Consider the following 24,963-nt stretch of genomic DNA (forward strand, 5'->3'; position numbering starts at 1 on the left):
ATAATGAACAAAACAGACAAAAATCCCTGAGCAAAGATTAAACTCTATGGAATGGTAAAATGTTAGAGGGGTGGACAGAGGTAGAGACAGAAGCAAAACCAGATGAACTTGGTGTCTTTGGTGTAAGTTGAGAAATGAGAACTTCAAGAAGGTGGTTAGCAGTACCAAGTGCTAGACACAGTGTCATAAAGGAAGGAAGTGGCCCCTGGATTTAGCAACAAGAAAGTCATTATGTAACCTTGATAAGTACTGTGGAATCCTAAGAATGGAAACCAAATTGTGGTAAGAGGGGTTAATGGGAGATTAAGAATTAGAGGTACTTCATGTGAACTCTTCTACCAGAAAAAGCTTGGTTGTTTAGAGAAAGAGAATGGAATTAGAGAGGGGGCAGGATAAAGGAATTTGCCCCATAAATGTCATAATTTATATTTCAATGAATCAGTAAATAAGTTCAACATATAGAATTTTTCTTTAAAACTAACTCATTTGGAAATCAATACTGTAAATCCAGAAGTAGCTGATAGAGATTTTGAAACAAAAATCAACAACTTCCTGCTCTCATAGAGCCTGCATTCTAGTTAAAAGGCTGGATCTTCCTATGTACCAAAAAAGACTTTTTAAAAAAGTTGAGGTAGCGTATTCATATGATCATTATCATTTTAATTTCTTTGGTAACTTAAACACAGAATAATATGGATTGGCTTCATGATGTGGGAAGTGAATGGGGGTTGACACTTTCTCTCAGTTTATAATGAGTGATTTTTGGTATGCATATTGGTCTTGGAAAAGGAAATGGCAACCCACTCCAGTATTTTTGCCTGGAGAATTCCATGGACAGAGGAGCCTGGGAGGCTACATTCCATGGGGTCGCAAAGAGTCAGACACGACTGAAGCTACTTAACACACAACACACATTGATGTCACTGAGTTCTTAAAAAATGACAAGAACTTTTAGATTTTGTCTTTTTTTTTTTTTTCACTCATCTGAGTCTCACTGTCTTAAGAAGTCCCCTAGTTGGTGCTGTCTTCCCTACATAGAGTCAAAGGGCAGTCAGAAGTGTTTATGTTGTTTATTCCTCATTGCTTAAAACCCAAACAATATCTAATAGTATCTGCACAGCTTCTAACCCTGTTACTTCTACGTGGTAACCTTTAGCCATTCGAATGGTTATGCCTCAAAGCACACACCTGCTGTACTGTAGTGTATCAGAAAGCAAACAGGGAGAACAGATCTGCATTTCTGTATTTGTATTGATAATTCTGATTTGACATTCAGAATTTGTTCAGATTTTACAGAAGAAATACAGTGCAGATATATTTATTAAGTAATCCCCCTTTGGGGATCCCAGGGCAACATCATCTAGTCAAATACATGTAATATTTCTGTAGTACATCATGTGAAGAGTCACATAAAGTCTCGAGTCAGTGCATGTCAAATTTTGCTGCCAAATGAGTTTACCAAAAATCTATATTTTTAAGACATTTGGGATTTCAAAGTTGCAGGTAAGGGATTGTCACTCTTGTGAATTTTCTTGAAAGGTTTTGGCCCTTTTATTTTCCTGATATTGTGAACCTGTACTGAAATCAAATTACAGTATCAATTTTTTTCTTATGTGGCATATCATGGGGCAGATTTCTTGCTAATATGTATGTATTCAAAAAAAATAGCAAGAAAAAATAAGGAAGCAGTTTTCTTAAACAGTGTTTTTTTTTCTTCTAGTACAAATAGGGAAAGGCCATTCACATCTTGTCATTAATGCTTAAGAACTGTGGCCAATCTGTTATTCCTATCTGTTCCCTGAAAAGGAAAATCACTATTTGGAAGGGTCATCGGCTTGTGTCCTATTTGGAAATTTTTCCAAGGATTCCATCAACACCACCTTTCCATTACATTTTTGTATTAAGAACAGATTTGAACTAGCTTTTAATTTGAATGCCATTTACTATTCCATTTTCTTATTTTGTTTTTTTATTTTAAACTCTGATATAATGTTTGGAGTTTACCATGCTTACTGTTACTATGTAGAATGCAGAAGAGCAAACTAAAGGAAATTGACTTATTTGACTTTCTTTTAACAATTTTATGATAGTATATTTCCACAGGTTCCTCTAATATGGGTTGAAGATACCTAAAAGACAGTGGTAGATGTTTTATTTTGAAATAATTGAGAAAGTAGTGCATTAATTAATTGAATATTTTCCTATTTTTTGAACTTTTGAGATAATTGCAGAATGTATAATTTTATAGTTTCCAGTTACTAGTCTAAAGCAGTCTTCTTGCAAATCTTATTAAGAATTTTGCTTTCTGATGCTTGCTGAAACAACGTCTTATTATAAAATATTTTTCTTGCTCAGGAGAGCAGGTGTGGTTTTGCTGAGTGACTTACTTGTGACAAGGAGAGAGAAATTTAATAATTCATCATGAAATCCACACAGTGATGCTAAGAAGAGCAGTGAGAGCTATAAACTCTAGATAAGTTACTCTTGTTGCAGAAATTTCCAATTAGTCTATGTATCAAGCATGCACATATTGAACTCTCAGAATTTCCCTGCAGGCATATTCTGTATAAATCTGGACGATGATAGTACTTTATGGATTTTTTTGTTAGAACTGGGATAGCAGTCTACAGTATTATCAATTTCACTGTTATGTTTTGGGACATAGAAGTGTACCAGATTGTACTTGATTACCAGAAAAGTATTTGGTGATGACAGTTGAAGGGTAGAAAGGTGAAAGATGACGCTGATCAGAAAGAAAACTCAGTAAACTTAAACGGGTGAGATAATTTGAAATTAAAGGCATTAAAAATTGCCGTGTGTGTGTGAGTGTAGGTGAGAAGATAAAACCATGTTTTGTGTGTGTGTGTATGTGTGTGGGTTGAGAAGAGAAATCAGGTTTTGTGTGTGTGTGTGTATGTATGTGGGATGAGAAGAGAAACCAGGTTTTAGACCCAAGAGGGATTATCAAGGAAAATACTAGTCAAGTGATTTATCTGCTCATACTGTACCTGGTCACAGTGAATTCTCAGTATGCAAATTCAATAAAGGAATCCTTAATATTATTATTCATGTTTTTAAAAAAGTAGGGCCTCATTTTATTAACATCAAAACATTTACTATCTGGAACTTTTAATGGATCAATTTAGGAAAACTTTATGCATAGTATATATTGTGTCTTTTTACATTTTATAATTTACCAATTTGGCATCAGCTTAGTAATGTTGGTATTTTCCTTGGGATACAGTATCAGATGGTTTGGCATCAGATAAACTTTCTTGAATTTTAGCTCTGTCACTTACTAACCATGATTTATTTGTACACATTGCTTCAACTCTCTGTACCTCAGTTTTCCCATTGAAAAATAAGGCTTAAAAAAGTCACGAAAGCAGGGTACCATGAAGGTTGAATAAGAATATAGCAATGGCGTGCCTGGTATAGTGTCTTTGTGACTATAACAATTTATTATGTATTTGTTGTTGTTGCTATTGTTATCTAACTCTAAATTAGATGTTTCTGACTTCTGACACAGGAAATGTAATTAGTTCATCTCCGATATCTCAGAAATATCATTGTAATGTGCTGTAGAATTGTTAGTGTAGATGGCAAATTAGTGTGTTGTGGAGCTACTATATACATTGGCATTCTTCCCTTTGGCTGGTTTTGAACAGCATTGGGCAAGCTGTGTTCACCATTGTATCATTCCTGTCAGCCGTGGGTAATTAACCATCACATTATTTTAAAATGACTTACTTCATTGGAAAACATGTTTTACAGTTGAGAAAAATGCTTTTTGAATGTTTATAAATTATTGGTACTAGAGCTTAGACTATCTCCTTTATTATCAGTTTGGGCACACTATATAGTACAGGCTATATAGGTATATAGTATACACTATATAGGTATATAGGTAAAGGCTGATTTTGAAATACATCTTATTTTATGTACATGCTAAGGTAAGTTCTCTTGGGTCGAAAATATGTTTATCTGTATGGATTTAAGTATTCCTGAAAGTCCAGATCCTACCCTGTTCTCATTCTTCTACCCAGAAAACCATGATGTGCATATAATACTTTTCAGCAAGTTCATGGTATTCAGTTCAGTTCAGTCGCTCAGTCGTGTCCGACTCTTTGCGACCCCATGAACCGCAGCACGCCAGGCCTCCCTGTCCATCACCAACTCCCGGAGTCCACCCAAACCCATGTCTATTGAGTCGGTGATGCCATCCAACCATTTCATCCTCTGTTGTCCCCTTCTCTTCCTGCCCTCAATCTTTCCCAGCATCAGGGTCTTTTCCAATGAGTCAGCTCTTTGCATCAGGTGGCCAAAGTATTGGAGTTTCAGCTTCAACATCAGTCCTTCCAATGAACACCCAGGACTGATCTCCTTTAGGATTGACTGGTTTGATCTCCTTGTTGCCCAAGGGACTCTCGAGTCTTCTCCAGCACCACAATAAGAAAGCATCAATTCTTTGGTGCTCGCCTTCTTTATGGTCCAACTCTCACATCCATACATGACCACTGGAAAAACCATAGCCTTGACTAGACGGACCTTTGTTGGCAAAGTAATGTCTCTGCTTTTCAATATGCTGTCTAGGTTGGTCATAACTTTCCTTCCAAGGAGTAAGCGTCTTTTAATTTCATGGCTGCAGTTACCATCTGCAGTGATTTTGGAGCCCAGAAAAATAAAGTCAGCCACTGTTTCCATTGTTTCCCCATCTATCTGCCATGAAGTGATGGGATCAGATGCCATGATCTTAGTTTTCTGAATGTTGAGCTTTAAGCCAACTTTTTCACTCTCCTCTTTCACTTTCATCAAGAGGCTCTTTAGTTCTTCACTTTCTGCCATAAGGGTGGTGTCATCTGTTCATAGTATTACTGGACTAGAAAGTGTTCTCTTCCATTATTTTGTCCCCATTAAGAGAAGAGACCTCCAGTCTGCCTCCTTTATTTAGAAGAAAGACTGTATAGAAGATATTGGTCAACTGAGATGGTGCTTATTTCAGGTTAGCATGGATCCTACTATATAAACACACCCCATTATAGAGTAGGGCAAATTGTTCAACTTTGTATCTAAACACAGTCCACATATTACATGTGTTAAGACTGTAAAGCCTTTTTTTAACAGTTGTAGCACCCATTTCTTTCTTTTTTTGTCCCCCATGTCATCGAATTATTGAAGAAAGTGCTTCACTTGTCTTGTATGTTAAAGCCCATCAATAAAAAATCCCCAATAATGTACTTAGTGCTCATCAGATATCTGGTCTTGGCAGGCATTTGTAGACAAGAGAGAATTTGTAAACTGAAGAGTTGGTGGAACAGTGAGTGGTCGTATCTTAAGAACACATGAGTGCATGCCCACATCATTCTGTGTGGGTCAGATGGGACTGAACTAACTGGAGATAAGAATTTGACCTCAGGTAATCTGTGTTCCATATGATGACTTCAGTTCAGTCACTCAGTCGTATCCGACTCTTTGTGACCCCATGGGCTGCAGCTTAGATTGGCATAATTTTTCTCTTTTGCAAATTAGTGGAAATTCGTTCTACAAGTTGTGGTTTCTGTGTCGGTGTCAGTTCTTGGCTGTCAGCAGGGCTGGTTTGATTTTTTTCCATTTTTTCAGTACCCCTTCCGGTTACTCGGTCTAAGCTAAAGGATAGATCATTTATCTTCTGAAGATGCGATCAATCGCTGTCTGCACTGTTGTTCAGTGGCCCAGGATTGTATATGAAATTTGTGATGGTGATAATATCTCTAATGACAGGTTTATGTAAAATGATTATATGTCATCATAGCAGCTGCAGAGCAGTGTTTAAGACTGTGGAGATCACATATTGATGATTAAAACAGACAAACTCTAGGATGAGGATTATTATATTCCTTATTTCTCATAATCCGAATTTGTCATGGAAAATAACCAAATGACTTTTCCCGTTAATTTGGATATGAGTTTCCTTTTTTTAACTTTTGCCATATCTGAAGAATTAATTAGTATCATATCTTCAGTTCAGTTCAGTTCAGTCGCTCAGTCATGTCCAACTCTTTGCGACCCCATGGACTGCAGCACGCCAGGCCTCCCTGTCCATCACCAACTCCAGCAGTTGACTCAAACTCATGTCCATTGAGTCAGTGATGCCATCCAACCATCTCATCCTCTATTGTCCCCTTCTCCCACCGTCAATCTTTCACAACATTAGGGTCTTTTCAGATGAGTCAGTTCTTTGTATCAGGTGGCCAAAGTATTGGAGTTTCAGCTTCAACATCAGTCTTTCCAATGAACACTCAGGACTGATTTCCTTTAGGATGGACTGGTTGCATCTCTATGTAGTCCAGGGGACTCTCAAGAGTCTTCTCCAACATCACAGTTCAAAAGCATCAATTCTTCGGCACTCAGCTTTCTTTATAGTCCAACTCTCACATCCATACCTGACCACTGGAAAAAACATACCCTTGACTAGACGGACCCTTGTTGACAAAGTAATGTCTCTGCTTTTTAATATGCTATCTAAGAGGTTGGTCATAGCTTTTCTTCCAAGAAGCAAGCGTCTTTTAATTTCATGGCTGCAGTCACTATCTGCAGTGATTTTGGAGGCCAAAAAAGTAAAGTCTCACTGTTTCCATTGTTTCCCCATCTATTTGCCATGAAGTGATGGGACTGGATGTCATGATCTTAGTTTTCTGAATGTTGAGTTTGAAGCCAACTTTTCACTCTCCTCTTTCATTTTCATCAAGAGGCTCTTTAGTTCTTCTTCACTTTCTGCCATAAGGGTGGTGTCATCTGCACATTTGAGGTTATTGCTATGTCTCCCAGCAATCTTGATTCCAGCTTGTGCTTCCTCCAGCCCAGCATTTCTCATGGTGTACTACTCTGCATATAAGTTAAATAAGCAGAGTGACAATATACAGCCTTGACATACTCCTTTTCCTATTTGGAACCAGTCTGTTGTTCTATGTCCAGTTCTAACTGTTGCTTCCTGACCTGCATACAGATTTCTCAAGAGGCAGGTCAGGTGGTCTGATATTCCCATCTCTTTCAGAATTTTCCACAGTTTATTGTGATCCACACAGTCAAAGGCTTTGGCATAGTCAATAAAGCAGAAATAGATGTTTCTCTGGAACTCTTGCTTTTTCGATGATCCAGCGGATGTTGGCAATTTGATATCTGGTTCCTCTACCTTATCTAAAACCAGCTTGAACATCTGGAAGTTCATGGTTCACGTATCATTGAAGCCTGGCTTGGTGAAATTTGAGTATCGTATCTGAAGATTGTCAAAACAAGGATTCAGAATGCCCTGACTAAAAGGCTCCAGTGTCTGCTAATCATTTAGAATTGTGTAGTTTAGTATGGTAACCAGTAGCCACATGTGGCTATTCATGTTTAAATATAAACTTAATTAAAATCATATAAAATTAATTTTCTCATTTCCACTAGATATATTTGAAGTTCTCAATAGCCACATGTGGTCAGTGACTATTGATATAGTGGCTACTGACAGTACAGAAAAAGAACTTGTCCATCAGTGCAGAAAATTCTTTTGTACAGTGCTGATTTCAAAGTGTCGGCTAGCAGAGAGGGGAAAAAAAAAAGTAAGAGGATCAAGGACAAAAATAATCCAGATGAGTCTATTACAGTCACTGGTATCTAGCATCTGTTGAAGGAGGGCCTTGTTCTGCCCTCTGTTTTCTCCTGGGTGAGAGAATTCCTGAAAATGAGTCACAGGTGATTGATGGCAGCAGTATCCGTCAGCATAGTCCCTGCAAAAAGTAAAGAGTACTAGGCAGAGTCTTTTACTTAGATTCTTTTGAGGTTCATTTTGGACACTTCAGTTCTTGAGCCTAGTTCATAGAGGGAGTCTTTTGGTGAATGTAAGGAAGGAGCAAAAACTCCTGTGGACAAAAAGTAACTCAGTTAATTTGTGGTGGTGGCGGGGCGTGTTTGTGCGTGCATGCTGTTGCAGCCCATGGACTGTAGTCCTCCAGGCTCCTCTGTCCATGGGATTTTCCAGGTAAGAATACCGGAGTGGGTTGCCATTTCCTACTCCAGAGGATCTTCCTGACCCAGGGATCGAACTCGCATCTCTTGTGTCTCCCACACTGGCAGGCAGATTCTTCACCACTGTGCCACCAGGGAAGCCCCAATTAATTTGTATAACAACATTATTAAAATAGAAGAGAATGGAATCCTCTATTGAGGTATCATATAGTACCATCCCAGGAGTAGGGACAAATTATGAATAGTAAGGACATTAATAGTTCTCTAGGCTTTTAATTTTTACATAAAATATTTTCCAGATCTCACAGTTAATAAGCATATTTAAGCTTACGGGCAAGAAAATTTTAACTGTTTATTCCAGTCTATGTATATGCATTTTTTAACTTGAGAAGTACATAATCATTGAAACAATTATTGTTATCAGATACATATCTAGTTTACATAGGAAGACTGAATTCTGATGCAGGTTTTTTTTCTTTTCTTGCCCTCTCTCAATTTTTCATGTTTTATTTTCATTTTAAGGATAATAAAAGTGTTTCATGAACATATTTTGTCATCTGAGTGACTCCAGTTCAGTGCTTAAATTTGTGTTTGTGATCATGTTATAGTAGATGCGTGCATGCGTGCAGTCGTGTCCGACTCTTTGTGACCGTATGGATTGCAGCCTGTCAGGCTTCTCTGTCTATGGGATTCTCCAGGCAAGAATACTGGAGTGGGTTGCCATGCCCTTCTCCAGTTGATCTTCCTGACCCACGGATCAAATCCCCCATCTCTTGTATCTCCTGGATTGGCAGCAAGTTCTTTACCATTAGCACCACCTGGGAAGCCCGTTATAGTAGATACTGCTACTTTAATTATCATGGCTGATGTCCTAAGCTCCAAAAAGCCTGTGCTCTGGCCGTCAGTGCATTATGAGTGAGAATTTTCTCCCTATAAATTGTGCCCAGAATTTCTCAGATTTAAAAAGCACTGATACTGATTTTTGTTTTTTATATACATGTATGTGCATTTTACCAGTGAGTTAAGGATTAATATTTGAAATTTAAGTTTCCCTTTTCAAATGATTTATGTCTTAAGTTCTTCACTACAAAGTAGGTAAGCTGTAGAGTCCTGTATTTGACTCATGATTTAAGACAAATTGATAACCAGTTTCTTGTCCAGAATTGGAAAGCTGAGAAATCTTGAGGAAGAGTTGGATATTGGAATTACCTTGGGGATGCTTTCATAAAACCAGTGTGCCTAGGTATTCCCCCCACCCCCACCACCACCCCTGTATACGGATCTTCTTCTAAGTAAGTCAGGTGGGCCCCAATATATGTACAAGTAATTCTCCAGCCATGCAGGTTTTCATATTCCAGTTTTTTTTTTTTAACGTAGTGAATTCGGGATCTTGTTTTACAGTATTAAGTAATGATCTGAAATGACATGTGTAAAAAAAAACCCAGCTAGCCACTTTGCTTTATTAGTAGCTGAGTGCTTTGCTTATCATTATAGATTTACTTTTTGTAAATAAATCTAAATTTACTTTTTATAAGTTAACCTATAAATAAATTTATAAGTAAGCTCCATGTGGGCAGGGAATTTTGTTAGGATTGTTCGTTGCTGTCTACCCAGTTCTTAGAAGGATGCCTGGCAAAATACAAATGCAATAAATGTTTGTTGTTATTGAATAAACATATATATAAATAATACTAGATGATAAGGATATAGTAGAATATAATGATGGTGCTAGTAGAGGTTAAAAAAAATACCATTACCTTTGGGCAAAAGCTTGTTGAGTAAAATTTTTTGAGTTTTATAGTTCTATACATTTATAGCCGTAAAAACAGGATCTTTGAAAAGAATCATGTGATTTGTGTATGGCAAATACACATTGTGTAAGTCATTTTGAGGAGGCAAGTGGGACCTAAAATCCAGCCAAGACTAGGTTATAATACCTTCAGAGCTGTATCACCTGATGTGAGGTGATATTATTTTTAATTATTTTTAATTTTTAATTATTTAATAATTAATTTTTAATTTTACTTAGAAATGTTTGTTCATTAATACTTGACATAATTCATAGTTAGTTAAGTTTGCCATCTTATTTTTTTCTTTTTGTCCTCTCTGTTTTTTGTTCTTCTGTTCCTTCTCTCCTGCCTTTATAATTTTTTTAGTTCCATTTTAATTTATCTGTAGACATTTTGGTTATATTTATTTACATTTTTTTTGTCATTTCTCTAGAGAAAATAATGTCTATCCTTAACTTTTCACAGGCTTCTTAGAGTTCATATTGTACTGCCTCAGAAAAAAATCGGGAACCTTGCTTCATGTAGGTCCATTTTAGTCCACATATATCTGCATACATACAGTATGCCCTCTCAAGACATTACAGTTCAGTTCAGTTGCTCAGTTGTGTCCAACTCTTTGCAACTCTATGGACTGCAGCACGCCAGGCCTCCGTGTCCATCACCACTCACCGAGTTTACTCAGACTCATGTCTGTTGAGTTGGTGATGCCATCCAACCATCTCATCTTCTGTTGTCCCATTCTCCTCCCACCTTCAGTCTTTCCCAGCATCAGGGTCTTTTCAAATGAGTCAGTTCTTTGCATCAGGTGGCCAAATTATTGGAGTTTCAGCTTCAGCATCAGTCCTTCCAATGAATATTCAGGACTGATTTCCTTTAGGATGGACTGGTTGAATCTCCTTGCAGTCCAAGGGACTCTCAAGAGTCTTCTCCAACATAGTTTCTGCTTTAAACAGACTTGTGTATTTTAGATAAAGGAAAAAGTAGTCTTTTATATTTCTTGAGAAAGTTAACCATTTCCAGTGTTATTTTTTTCTTTTTGAAAATCCATACTTCTATCTGGTATTATTTCCCTTAGCATTTCTTGCAGTGCACATCTGCTGGTGATACATTCTCTTAGTTTCTCTTAGTTGTTTTTGTTTGCTTTGTTCAGTCAGAAAATATCTTTATTTATCTTCATTCTTAAGATTATTTTTGCTGGAGGTTAACAGTTTCTTTATCTTTCAGCACTTTAAGATTATTCTACTGTCTTCTGGTCTCCTTAGTTTCTAAAGAAAAGTCAGAAATAATTTGAATTATTCCGCTTATATAATGTGTTGTTTTTTTCTTGCTGCTCTCAGGATTTTCTCTTTATCTTTAGTTTTCAGCAGTTTGATTACTGACTACTATATGTAACTATTTGTGTAAGGGTGGTTTTCTTTATATGTATCCTGTTGGGGAGTGTTCAAGCTTCTTAAAACTGTAATCTTGTGTCTTTCATCAAATTTGGAGATATCTCGGCTGTTATTTCTTGAAATATTTCTTCTATCCATTCTTTCTCTCTTTCCTTCTTGTACTTTAATTACACAGTGCCCACTGATATTGTCCCACATATCCCTGATACAGTTCATTAAAATTTCTCTCTCTTTTCTTTAGATTGGATAATTTCTAATGATTTTACATCAACCTTACTGGCTTTCCTTTATCTCCATTTTGCTCTTAAGTCTGTCCAGTGAATTTTTTGCTTCATGTATTTTTCAGTCCTTGGATTTCTGTTTGGTTCATTTTTTGTTTTGGGTTTTTTTCCCTTAAATTTTCTATATTTTTATTCCTTACAAGCATGTTTTCCTTTTCACTTTTGACTACGCTTTGAAAACCTCTTATGCTAATTTTAGCATCTGGGTTGGTGTCTCAGTATTGGTTTTCTTTGATTGCCTTTTTTCTCAAGATTGGGCCACAGTTATCTGATAAGTTATTTTTTAATTGTATCATGGACATTTTACTATTCTGTTAAGACTTTGGATTCTGGTGTATTCCCCTGAGGAATGGTGACCCTTTAGGCGATATTTGATAAGGCTTAAGTTGCAAATTCTGTCTCTTGAACCCATCTGTCTCTTGAGTTGTTCACATCTCTGTTCAGTTCTGTGATCCTGAGCAGGGCTCTGTTTAGTGTGTGTGTGGGTTTAGTATGTGTATGGGTTCAGGTGTAGTCAGAAATTTGGGAGAGTATATTGAGCACATGGGACTTCCCTTCTCTGGTTCTCTCTGCTCTGGGAGTCCCTGAGCAATGATATGCTTTAGATTGCAGTTATACTTTGTAGAGTGACACGTTTGTGAAGAATCAGCTACATTTTGTTTTTACTAATCTAGATAGCATGATAACCATGGTAAAGGAAACTTTTCTTTACTTAGTGATTTATATACCTCCCCAACTGCATTAAGTGATGGCAACTCTGTATCACTGTACTTTATAGTACCTAGATTATTTGTGTATGTGGTCCAGTGAAATCAGGTGTCCTTAAGCTAGGTTTCTAGTCCAGCGCTAGCTTGTTTTATAGCTTAGAACATTGTTGTAACTTAGAACATTGAAATGACTTATCTGACAGTGTTCTTATCCTTAAAATGAAGGATTGGAAGAGATAATATGTATCATCCTTTCTCCAGTTCAAATTAGATTTTTTTTAAATTGTTTTCAGTTGTTTTGGTGCTGAGCACAGTTTTTACTCTATTTTCTCTACCTCTTTTAATTTTTTTCTATTTCACTTTTGTGATTTCGTTACCTTACACCATACCATAAATTATAAAACTATTGATATGCAGTTCTTATAAAATACTTGAATGGCAGTTGTGTATAAACATAACTGTCAGTTCAGCATTTTTCAAAAATTACCAAAATAATGACATGTCATTATTTTACACATTTCTTATTAGTGTTAACAAAGGTTTATTTTGGTATATTTTATAGGTGACATTTGCAGACAGAAAAGGTAAACTGTCAAGAAATTCATCCTGTTTGGTATTTGTTATCTGGGCCAGCTTAAGGAGTCTTTGACATATCAGATCACCTGGCAAAAGAAAATGAAAAGTAGTGTGGCACAAATAAAGGTAAGTGTTTGAAACTTATAGTAAAGAACATAAACTTGTAGTCGTTTATCTACCCTTTAAACAAAAATGCATTTATATAATTAGGACAGTAGAACCAGACAGTAGAGTTGTGTCATACACACATTGAATTTAACACAATTTCAACTCTAGATATTTGGCCAGATGGTCAAATGGTAATTTGAGAGAGCAGACAGGGGTGGAGGAGGGTGTGTGTGTGTGTGTGTGTGTGCTTGCGCGTGTATGCACATGTGTATGAGTATGTGCGTGTGCATGTGTGTCTAAATCAAGAAAGTATATGTGAGTGAGCATGTATGTATAAAAGAGAAATAACTAACAGCAGGAAATTCCACCATTCTTCTTAAAGAGCATTATTTCCTGCATGAGTGTAAAATGGAAGATGATTATCTTCTTTCTCAGTTGGTCACAGTTTCTGCATGTCTGTCTACAAGTGAACCTCTTGTTGCATATTACAGATGCATAAATGGGCTACTTATTTGGTGCTATAGTTTAGACATTATACATTCGTTTATTCACCAAATATTCACTGAATTCTTACTATGTCCCAGTGATTGTTTTGAGCACTTTGGGTAAAATGGTGAATAAAACAGGATTCCTTGGTCTTGTAGAGTTTGCATTCTAGTGGTGGAGAAAGCAAATAGATCATAAACTTAATATGTAAGTGGATTATATAGTATTTTCACAGTGTTAAATTCTAGATTGTACTATGGAGAAAAGAAATAGGGTAAGGTTGATCAGTAGTAATCAGATGATGCAGTTTTTAATAGGGATGGCCCAGTGAAAACCAGCCTTTTTGAGCACACACTTGAAGGAAATGAGGGAGTTAGCCCAGTAGATGTCTGGGAGAGGAGTGTGCTAGGCAAAGGGAACAACAGAGGTAAAACTGAAGAGTCCAGTGTGGCTGGAGCAGGTTCTGAGAAAAGTAGAATAGTAGAGGTAGTCAGAGTGGTCACAAGAACTGTCACTCCATCTGCTTCAGAACTGTTCCTCTGCCTCTGAGTGGACTTTGCAGAAGAGCAAACCATTCTACTTCCTTTTCGTTTCAGCTGCACAGATGTACTTGCCAGTGTGTGTAGTCCATAGATCTACAAGTAGGCACATTACTTCCTGTATCTTGGAGTCAGTAAAGGGGAAGGTGGATTTTTATTTGATTATAAAGACAGCCACTTCTCCTTTCCCCTCCTCCACCACCTCTGCACCCCTAAACCTACTTTAGTGTGAGATAGGAGCTCCTTAACAGCAGGCACCAGGTACCAGGCTTGAGGTGTGGTAAATGCTTAATAAAATGAATTGATATGCTTATAGACTGAGACAGGCTCTATTGCCATCTCTTCAAACCTCTTTTGAGTATGAGAAGACACTCTCCAGGCCTCCTTCCTAGGTAGACATCCAGCCTGTGCTTATATATTTCCTTTGGCAGGGAGTTTGCTGTCCCGGAAGCTGGCGCCATCTGTCAGTAGATACCTTCATATAGTGTTCTGAAATCTGCCTCTTTGGAACTTTTATCCATTGGCCCACTGACAGTTAAACAATTAATTATGGGCCTAGTAGATGGCAGACTGGGATAGGAGTTGGGGACCTAAGGAGAAAGGAGACCTTGTGCAGAATTGGCTCTTGACTGAGCCATGTTAGACAAGCACTCAGTTTAGTCTCTGCCTTTTACACAGAGGGAGGAGTGTTCGGTCTTTTTCAGAGTCCTTCTTCTTTCTCTTAGACTGTGCCTGTCCACATTTTCCTTTTGTTGTCCACATGGGTCTTCTGGGGCATCACCCTAGCCTGGGAAGTGTCCCCAGCAAGCTGTTCACACTTAGCGGCTCAACCCCCTTCAGCCAATTCTCAGTTTCATTTGCTTTCCTCTCTCCATCTTGTTGGCCACTAGCTGGGTTGGGCCCATTCTTACCTCAGATCCTCTCTTGATGTTCTGAAGCCTCGTCTGTAAGGTTCAGGAGGCTTCAGCTGAGGATCCTTTATTTTTCCGTTGACTTTACGTAGCTTCATTAGCCAGTTAGAGGCAAGCTGCCTAACTCTTCCAGCCTTGCCTTTCTTTTTGCTCTAAAGGCTTGTTCCCTGAGCCTAAGGGATGTTCAGAGCTTCTGGACACAGGCTTCCTGCTCCTATCACCTCTTCGTACTGCTGTCTACATTGTCAGAGACTACAAGTGACTGCTCAGTGTACCATATTTGCTTTGCTTAAGGAAAAATTTAGAGGATTTTTAAAGGTAATTTCAACAATACATTACCATCAACTACTGCTCTGACTTCGAATCTAAACTCTATGATAAGGGAAAGAGGGAAATTCAGGTTATTATTATTTGGATCAAACTTTGAAGTTATTTTTCACTGAGTAAAATGTACTGAAACCCAGTTCAAGTTCCCCTTTACTCACTGTCTCCCTTGGTACTGTGTACCCCAGTGCTTGTTCCTACTTAAGATCTCCTGTTAGAACTGACTACATGTGCCAGTCATTTGTTAACTTGATTGCATTTATGAAATCCTGAGTCACGACGTCAGTATTTTTGATTTCTCCCTCTTGCTCACAACAGATGTTGCGGAGATGTGTTAAAAATCATTAGCACAGAATTGAGGCCTTCTCCCTAATGTAATCAAAATAATTGTCATGTCTTGTAAAAGAAAAAGTAGAGAGTGCAGTTTTATTGGTTTCTCTCTCTCCCTGCTCCTTCCCCTTCTCCTCCCCATTCTCTATCTGTCTCACATATAATCTGATGTTTTTAACTGTAGAAATCTTTATAATCATTTCTCCTCTAAGATCCTAAGTTCCTTGAAGGTTTTTCCTATCTTTTGTATCCCCTAGAGTGTCTAGACTGGAGGAAGGGCTGTGTCTTATAAAAAATAAGTAAATACTGTGTTTGGCGTTACCATGAATTGCATGAATCTTGTGCTCCATATTTGGTTTAGGATCTTGATGTCAAGTTTTATGGAAGCTTATGTCATATATATTGAACAATTCTACTTAATTATGCTACCCAGTGAAAGAATTTTTAAAAGTTATACATATTAAATAGAAACCAGATTTTAAGATTTTTGCACTCCGTGTAAAATATAGCCAGACTGACTACCTTAAATTATAAATTTTGATCACATGTTTATTCACCAGCGGAGAAGGCAATGGCACCCCACTCCAGTACTCTTGCCTGGAAAATCCCATGGATGGAGGAGCCTGGTAGGCTACAGTCCATGGGGTCGATAAGAGTCGGACGACTGAGCGACTTCACTTTCACTTTTCCCTTTCATGCACTGGAGAAGGAAACGGCAACCCACTCCAGTATTCTTGCCTGGAGAATCCCAGGGACGGCGGAGCCTGGTGGGCTGCCGTCTATGGGGTCGCACAGAGTCGGACACGACTGAAGCGACTTAACAGCAGTTATTCACCAGCACACATTAGTCTAATTAGTGTATACTATTCAAAAAATTCAATACTTAAGGAGATTGTATTAGCAATTAATTTACTTGTGATAATAGACTCAAACTGCTGCTAATTATTCATAACATAAGAGCGAGGCTGCCCTGGTGACTCAGATGGCAAAGAATCCACCTGCAATGCAGGAGACCCAGGTTCAGTCCCTGGGTCAGGAAGATCCGCTGGAGAAGGGAATGGCAACCAGTATTCTTGACTGGACAGAGAAACTTGGCTACAGTCAGTGGGGTCAAAAAGAGTTGGACATGACTGAGCCACTGACAACGGTAACATAAGAGGATGTTGGAGCTTGTTTACATTTCTTTGCAGTATAATTTTCAGTTTTTGAATGTATTTTTTTTCCCATTAAGGAGGTGAGCATGTCAGTATGTGGAACAAATTACTCATTATTTGAATTATTTTTTTCTTAGAATTCAAGATTAAGGTTCTTTGAAAATACACTGTATTTCCTTTCAGTTAATTAAAATCTGTTCAGTTAATTAAAATTATTTTAATTCTTAAAAATAAACTTGTCAATGTGAACATTTTTATAAGTAGTTTAAAAATTTACCTGTTTATAAATATTTTGGCATCTTAAATGTATTTGGATTTTTAAATTAGGATATGTTCTTAAACTGGATGATTCATATCTCTCTCTCATTGTGACATGTATCTTCAGTCTCATATTACATTGAAGTTACTTTTTTGTATGTTATTTTTCAAAGGATTTGGCTTAGGAGCTATATTTTACAAGTCGTATTTTTTAAATCTTTACAGCCTACCATAGTGTCATACATGCCATATCAGACACTTAGATAATGTTTGCTGAAAACAAAAATGAATTTTCATAAATATGTTAGTCAGTTTCTTCTGTTTTATCCAGATTTGGTAACCTGGACTAATGTTGTGGTTTTCTTAAGCCAAAGGAGATAAGAACATAGTGCAATGTTATAAAAGACTTGAGCATAACCACAGAAGTGAGTTCTTGCAAGAAAACCTCCAGCCTTTGGTCGTGGTTTTCACCAGGGAAAGCCTTTATAAAAATAGTGTTCTATAAATTTAAATCTTATTGAAAGTGAAAGTGTTAGTAGCTCAGTGGTGTCTGACTCTTCGCGATATGTGGACTGTAGCCTGCCAGGCTCCTCTGTCCTTGGGATTCTCCAGACAAGAATACTGGAGTGGGTAGCCATTCCCTTCTTCGGGGGATTTTCACAAGCCAGGGATTGAACCCGGATCTCCTGCATTGCAGGCATATTCTTTACTATCTGAATCTCATTACATAGGAATAAAATATTAACTAAGTGGCCCGAAAATTTGAGAATTACTTTCTTCTATTATACCTTGAGTTTTTGTTGTTGTTGTTTAAAGACAGTATTTGATCTATAGTTAAAACAGATAACTGCAACAGACATTTACCTGGGATGGCCTGAAAATTTTGTTTTATTTTATATACTATTTAGGTAGTATAAATTATTTTTATGTTTAAAAGCATATTTTGAAATAATTTTTAAAGACTTCCAGTTTTCCAAGATACATATGTGTCTGTATGTTTTTTTTAACAGAATTTTAAAATTTCCATTCCCCCTCTTTTTTTCCATTTAAAGCATTCTTCTAGTCATGACAGAAGGGAAAATTATAATTCATATCAAAGGACCTCCTCTCCAGAAGACAGGTAAACAATTTTATGTGTTCTAAATAGCATTTAAATGTTTAAAGACGAGTTTAAGAAATTATTTAGCTCTTAGATTTCTGATTTTAGGTTTACTAACTTTTTCTGATGGTTTTACAGGCAATATTACTTGAGTGGGGTTGAGAACAGATCATCCTTGAATGACTGTTCTAGGAATTTCTAGTAGATAATTCTAGATTTTTATGAAATTTTTAGGTGAAGGAGAGCAATTTTAATATGTCAAATACTGCATTGAAGTTTATAAAATGGAAAATTTAGTTGAAATCACATCATTTTGAAATGCTTTTACTGTTAATTCTAATCCTTTATATGTACACGGCTCTTTATAGTTTTCAAAATGTTTTCATATGTATCTTACCGTAATTGTGTTAAGTTCAAAGGCCCAGAAATGTTACCGTTAATGTTCATCATGCCTTCATAGTATGACTTCATTTATTTCACTTAGTAAGCTATAACTTTGAAAAAGAATTTATGAAAGGAGAAGCATCCTCTAATTTTTCTTTCAGTTGTCTGATCTCTTATTCCCTGTGTACTTTGTTCATATTCCATTCTGCTGTCTCAAAAAACCATTGCTTTATACACAAGTTAATTACTGTGTACTGCGTCTACTTATTGTCTTTCATGGATCACCTTCTCCCTATATATATTTTTTAGAAAATCTCTCTGTAGACACACACACACATATGTGTGTATGCAAATAAATTGTAGATATGCATATGAAACATAGATTATGTTACTGTGTATATTTATCATGTGTGTATGTATTAACTTCTCTTAAGGTTCTCTGATTTTATTGACTTTTGAGATTCAAAAGGCAGATCTTATATTAACTGTTCCTGTTTGCTGATCATTCAGTCCATTCTCACAGATATCTAATAATATGATTTTAAGAATAGGAGCTGATAAAAATAGCCTTTTGGAGTGGGATAACTGGATTTTATGGAGGCCAATCAATGACACTAGTGGTTGACAACTAATGGAGGACAACCAATGACACTATTTAGTACTTTGATAAAATGAGCCAGCTAGACAGCAGGAGGAGAGCTTTGTCCCACTAGTTCAACATTCAGAAAACTAAAATCATGGCATCGGGTCCCATCACTTCTTGTCAAATAAATGTGGAAACAGTGGCTGACTCTATTTTTCTGGGCTCCAGAATCACTGCAGATGGTGACTGCCGCCATGTAATCAAAAGATGCTTACTCCTTGGAAGGAAAGTTATGACCAACCTAGACAGCATATTAAAAAGCAGAGACAGTACTTTGCCAACAAAGGTCCATCTAGTCAAGGCTATGGTTTTTCCAGTGGTCAGGTATGGATGTGAGAGTTGGACTATAAAGAAAGCAGAATGCCAAAGAATTGATGGTTTTGAACTGTGGTGTTGGAGAAGACTCTTGAGAGTCCCTTGGACTGCAAGGAGATCCAACCAGTCCATCCTAAAGGAGATCAGTCCTGGGTGTTCATTGGAAGGACTGATGTTGAAGCTAAAACTCCAATACTTTGGCCACCTGATGCGAAGAGCTGACTCATTTGAAAAGACGCTGATGTTGGGAAAGATTGAGGGTGGGAGGAGAAGCGGATGACAGGATGAGATGGTTGGATGGCATCACCGACTCAATGGACATGGGTTTGAGTGGACTCCAGGATTTGGTGATGGACAGGGAGGCCTGGCGTGCTGCAGTTCATGGGGTCGCAAAGAGTCGGACACGACTGAGTGACTGAACTGAACTGAACTGAAACTATATGATATGCAAATATGTATCTTCTACTAAGGACAGTATGCCCAAGATGTTGAGCTTGGTTAAGTGAATTTCAGGCGTTGTTTTGTTGCGTACCAGCGGAAACCTTTTATAATCATGACTGAATGAATAGATGTCAACAAAATAATCTGTTAAGATCCACTTGATAGGATTTTGTGCAGTCATAGAGTTACATCACCATTACCAATATATGACTTTTCTAAGTGTAACATCATTGTTTTCAACTTGTAACTTTGGTTTTCTTATTTGATGTGTTAGATCCATAGCACAGGAAAGATCGCCTCGGGATAGAGATTGCTTTGACTCCAGCAGGTCAGACTGTGAGCGTTCAAGGAGAGGACGTTCTTATGACGGTAGCATGGAGTCACGGTTAGTACTGGATATTTTAACTATAGAAACATACTTGTTTAAATTTTCTTTATGCATAATAATAATCACAGCTAGCATTAAGTGGATGTTTTTAGGTGCCAGGCTTTCTAATAAGGACTTAATCTGAATTAACTTCTTTTTGCAATAAATATATGACTTTTATAGATGAAGAAAATGAAGCTTATAGAAGTTAAGTCATTTGTTTATGTTTTAAAAGTGTGTCAGTGACAAGTCCTCGTCTGTCTGACTCTAGGTTTCAAGCTTTTATTCATTATACTGTGCTATATGAGGAATTGGCTTATATGAGTCTCTGAGATTGTTTACTGAATGAAAGTCATTTATGATATTGAGTGATCTTAATTTACATAATGGCAGAGGGACATTGAGAATGAAGTTACCATTTTCTAAGTATAAATTATTCTTACTTGAGTCTTAGAGAACTTGACTGCCCACTTTATTAGTCATCTGGTTTCCAAAACTTGCCTACCATGTTCTGTTGTTCACATAGTTCTATATCCTTTTTGATGTCTCTCTCATATCATCTATTCCATGACTACCCAGACTATACCAGATTAGAATTTTAATCAAATTTCTCCATAGTTTGGAACCAAGCACATTATTTGATATCTGCAGCCAAAATTTTCTTTTCACTGCTTACTTTCTAATATGTAACCTGTCCTTATAAATGTGATTAAATTAACCTCCAAAAGACAGGTTTATCTGCTGTCACCCTAATGACACTTTAATAGGAGCAACTGCTACCACCATAGTTGGTGAGCTAGGCATTCTCATACCTTCTCAAATGCTGTCAAAACTCTTATATACTAGATACATGTAAGGATACATATACTTCCTTGCATATAAGGAAGTGAGTTAGAACTGATACCTCAGGTTGCTGTTACCTGTCTAATAGATAATGAAACTGAGATTTAAGCTCAATTCTGACTCCAGAGCCCATGTTTATATCCGTACCCCTGACTGTATTACTTCATTGTAACTCTGTGTCTAGTCCAGTGTATGTACACAAAGTTTGATTTGATCTACACACACTGTGAAGTAAGCACATTGTTTATTATGTAGACTATAAAGTCTAACAGTACAAAAACACTTGAAGAGAAATATTTCTGTTTAGAGTCAGAAGACTATTACTTCTGCACTCTGAAGGAGAAACGCTATAATTGTATAAGGACACAATTTTACCAGCCAGTAAGCAGCCTTACCTGGTGTTTCTCAGAAGAATCATAACCAGTGTCAGTAAATTCCTTTTGTAGCTATTCTCCACAGAGAATAGATATAAAATGAGTTGCTTTTTCCTGTAGATGTAAAATGTTCAACTCAATTACAAAGCAGTGGCTAGATTTCAGAGCACCTGCCTTTGACTAATTGGGGTTTCTATTTGGAACCACTTTCCCCACTATCACTGTTCACGTTGTGTTGGTAGGTACAGACTGTGTCTTCATGGGGCAGTCACTCAGGTCTCTTTGTGCTTCAGTTGGAAAACAGTTTCTCCACAGCTACCTGGGTAGGTGACTAGAAGCACTCTTTTTCATGTATTAAGATATATTATTTCAAGTATACCCTCTAGATTTAGGTAAAATCTACTAAATGCTTTCCTGGTAGTACAGTGATAGTTATTCATATAACTCATGGTTGCACAAAGCATGAGCAGAATAATCTGAGTTTCTAGGCAGTTGTATGTAGAAAACAGCCAAGTGGACAAACGCTCACTGGGGAAAGAGAGCAGAAAGCAAAGATTCATTCTTTCTTGCTATTTCTTGATAGTTTGAAAGCATTAAATAATCATTTTACAAAGGATAGTCGCCTGCATTAGTAGGGAAGAGTTTCTGTGGCTAGAAAATGGTTTATTTTTTCACATTGTCTAAAATAATCAGAAGCTTCTGATATTTTGAGATTTATAATAAATTGCCAGTTCTATCAGGAAACAATTTCAAATTACAACTTACGATAACGGTCTCACTCCTAAATTGCTATTATTGGAGGTTAACTCTGGTTTCTCCTTTATACAACTTACCACATACATCACAGGCCAATTTGTCTTTGGAAAACACTATTTTCATGTTACTATCCCAATCAGAAATTATTCATGATTTCTCATCACTTGCAGGATGAAAAACTTAGTCTGTTGCTTGTCTTTTAAGATTTCATAGTCTGACTCAAACTCATCTTTCCAACTGCTGTTACACATTATTCTTGATTGTTTTGACTTATTCTGGCCTAAATAACCTTGCTCAGTTTTTTAGTAGTTATTCTGTCTTCTACTAGTTGCAGAATGCCATCCTCCCTTCCCCCTGGCCCCTCGCCACCTTGCCCCCAATGTAAATCCTCTCAAGCTTTGATGACCTAGTTTAAGTTACATTTTCTCTGTGAGGCACTGCCAAACCCCTTTTCATTATCTGAATCTGTGGCCCCCAAATGGTCTCACTCATTTGGTATGCAATTCATTTAAGAATGTATTTTGTATCATCTTTTCTCCATCCAAAAAATGTATTGCAGAAGTAGAGACCGAGAAAAACGCAGAGAAAGAGATGTGGATCGGAAGAGGTCCCGGAAATCACCATCTCCTGGGAGAAGAAGCCCAGAACCATCGGTAACCCAGAGTTCCTCTGCTCAGGATGAGCCTACTGCAAAGAAGAAGAAAGAGGAGCTGGATCCTCTTCTTACTCGCACTGGTGGAGCGTATATTCCTCCTGCAAAACTCAGAATGATGCAGGAACAGATTACAGACAAAAACAGGTATGTCAATATCAATAAGTATATAAGGCGGTGACACTCTCTCACTGAAAAAAGTCATCTATGTTCCAATTAACCTTGACTGTTGAGAATTGACATGCAGATTCCATAATGATAGAGACCTCAAATTATACTTCTTTCCTTCCTGCCTTCAGAAGCTCCATTGGAGCTCTGCTTAATATTTTCCCTGACATTAGCTCTTAACCTCTTTGCATGAATGAGGAGAAAAATCTGAGGAAAGGTCACTTATCTTTTTTTTTCTTTTACTGTTTTCAAACCATTCCTTTTGTAGTTGTATGCTTATTAGTGATGTCCCTTTTTCATCGATAATTAAGAGTACTATTGATACTTTAGAACTAAAATGGATCTTTCTAGTTATACCAAACCAGGAATTGGCAAACTTTTTCTATAAAAGTACAGATAGTAAATATTTTAGGCTTTGTGCATTATCCTCTCTGTTGTAGCTACTCCCCTTCACCATTATAGGGCTTCCCAGGTGGCACAGTGGTAAAGAATCCACCTGCCAATGCAGGAGATGTAAGTGACGTGGGTTCAGTCCCTGGATTGGGACGATTTCCTGGAGGAGGAAAGGGCAACCTGCTGTAGTATTCTTGTCTGGGAAATGCTAAGGACAGAGGAACCTGGCGGGCTACAGTTCATGGGATCTCAAAGAGCTGGACATAACTTGAGGATGCATGCTTCACTATTATATTGAATATAGCCATAGATAAAACATGTACACAGATGAGAATGGCTTTGTTCCAAAAAGCTTTATTTGCAAAAACAGGCTATAGGCTAAATTTGGCTCTTGGGTGTAGTTTGTCAACTCTTTTACTAACCTGTGAAGCAGTTGACAGTTTTCTCTTTTCCCTACTATTTTTTAGACCATAACATCTTAACAATTTTTTGCCACACTGAGGCAAATAATCAAAATTCATATATGACCATTCTCTCTTTAAGTACCTTTCCTTCCCTTTTCAAAATAATTGAAATGATGAGAAGCTACGTAGAAAAGTGCAGCTATTTTCAAGGCCTTTTTCTCTAGTGAAATGAGATAATAACCAGAAAAACTATGGCCCAAGATTGAAATGATCACTCAGTTGCCAGGTAGTCAAGGAAAAGATTGGGATAGAAGGGTAAGTATGCTTATAAGAAAAACAAATTCCAGGTGAGTCAAGAAAGTCTACTGTATCTTTCTTGTGTATTCTCATGGCAACTTGAGAGTACTTGAGAACCTTATATAAATGAAATATAAATTTGTTATAAGAATTAGCTTGAGGTAGAAATGTCATTTTTATAAAATAAGTTATAAATATTTGAAATAAAATGTAAAAAATTTATCGGAGAAGGCACTGGCACCCCACTCCAGTTCTCTTGCCTGGAAAATCCCACGGACGGAGGAGCCTGGTAGGCTGCAGTCCATGGGGTCGCTAAGAGTCAGACACGACTGAGCGACTTCACTTTCACTTTTCACTTTCATGCACTGGAGAAGGAAATGGCAATCCACTCCAGTGTTCTTGCCTGGAGAATCCCAGGGACGGCGGAGCCTGGTGGGCTGCCATCTGTGGGGTCACACAGAGTCGGACATGACTGAAGTGACTTAGCAGCAGTAGCAGTAAAAAATTTATGAGCTAGAAGGGGACATTTAAATGACATTAAAACAATAAGTTTTTCTTCATGTTTCTTAGACGAGCACTTGGTAGTGATGCCTGCAGTGTTATGTAGAGAAGGGATTTGGAAGTTGCTTCTGTGGTTTTTGGGAGCTTCATGATCATGCAGGCATGCTGCTCTTATAGGAGGCAGTAGTGGAAGTGTTAGTGAAAAATATTTACTATCTCTGACCTCATTCAAAGCAATCTTAACTATAAACCATTGTCATTAATATTGTCATTAAAATTAAATTGTCGTTAAAATTGTCATTAATTGTCATTAATGTAAAAGCATTGTCATTAATCTCCGAGTCTTCTTTATAATGTGGGCAGAGTCCATAATATATGCAATTTTAAGCAGATTCTTAGAAAATAATTTTATATACAGTTGAACTCTGCCTATAGGCTGTAAAGGAGACAGAAGTGGAAGTGTAGTCTTTCCTCAGCAGATA

At 37.3% G+C, this 24,963-nt stretch overlaps 1 protein-coding gene across 5 annotated transcripts in view; it reads left to right on the forward strand.

Annotated features, from left to right (window-relative positions):
- CWC22 (CWC22 spliceosome associated protein) overlaps nt 1–24,963 on the forward strand; it is a 63,932-nt gene that overhangs the window by 5,560 nt on the left and 33,409 nt on the right. For all 5 annotated transcript variants that reach the window (XM_081579467.1, XM_081579472.1, XM_081579468.1 and 2 more), the window contains exons 2-5: nt 12,721–12,860; nt 17,897–17,964; nt 20,001–20,111; nt 22,626–22,865. In XM_081579467.1, coding sequence (XP_081435593.1) covers nt 12,834–12,860; nt 17,897–17,964; nt 20,001–20,111; nt 22,626–22,865 — 446 coding nt within the window. In that variant the 5' untranslated portion in view covers nt 12,721–12,833. The remainder of the gene's footprint in view (nt 1–12,720; nt 12,861–17,896; nt 17,965–20,000; nt 20,112–22,625; nt 22,866–24,963) is intronic.

This window comes from Giraffa tippelskirchi, chromosome 3 (assembly GCF_054371585.1).
Source record: "Giraffa tippelskirchi isolate mGirTip1 chromosome 3, T2T-mGirTip1v1.2.pri, whole genome shotgun sequence".
Taxonomy (NCBI): Eukaryota; Metazoa; Chordata; class Mammalia; order Artiodactyla; family Giraffidae; genus Giraffa; species Giraffa tippelskirchi.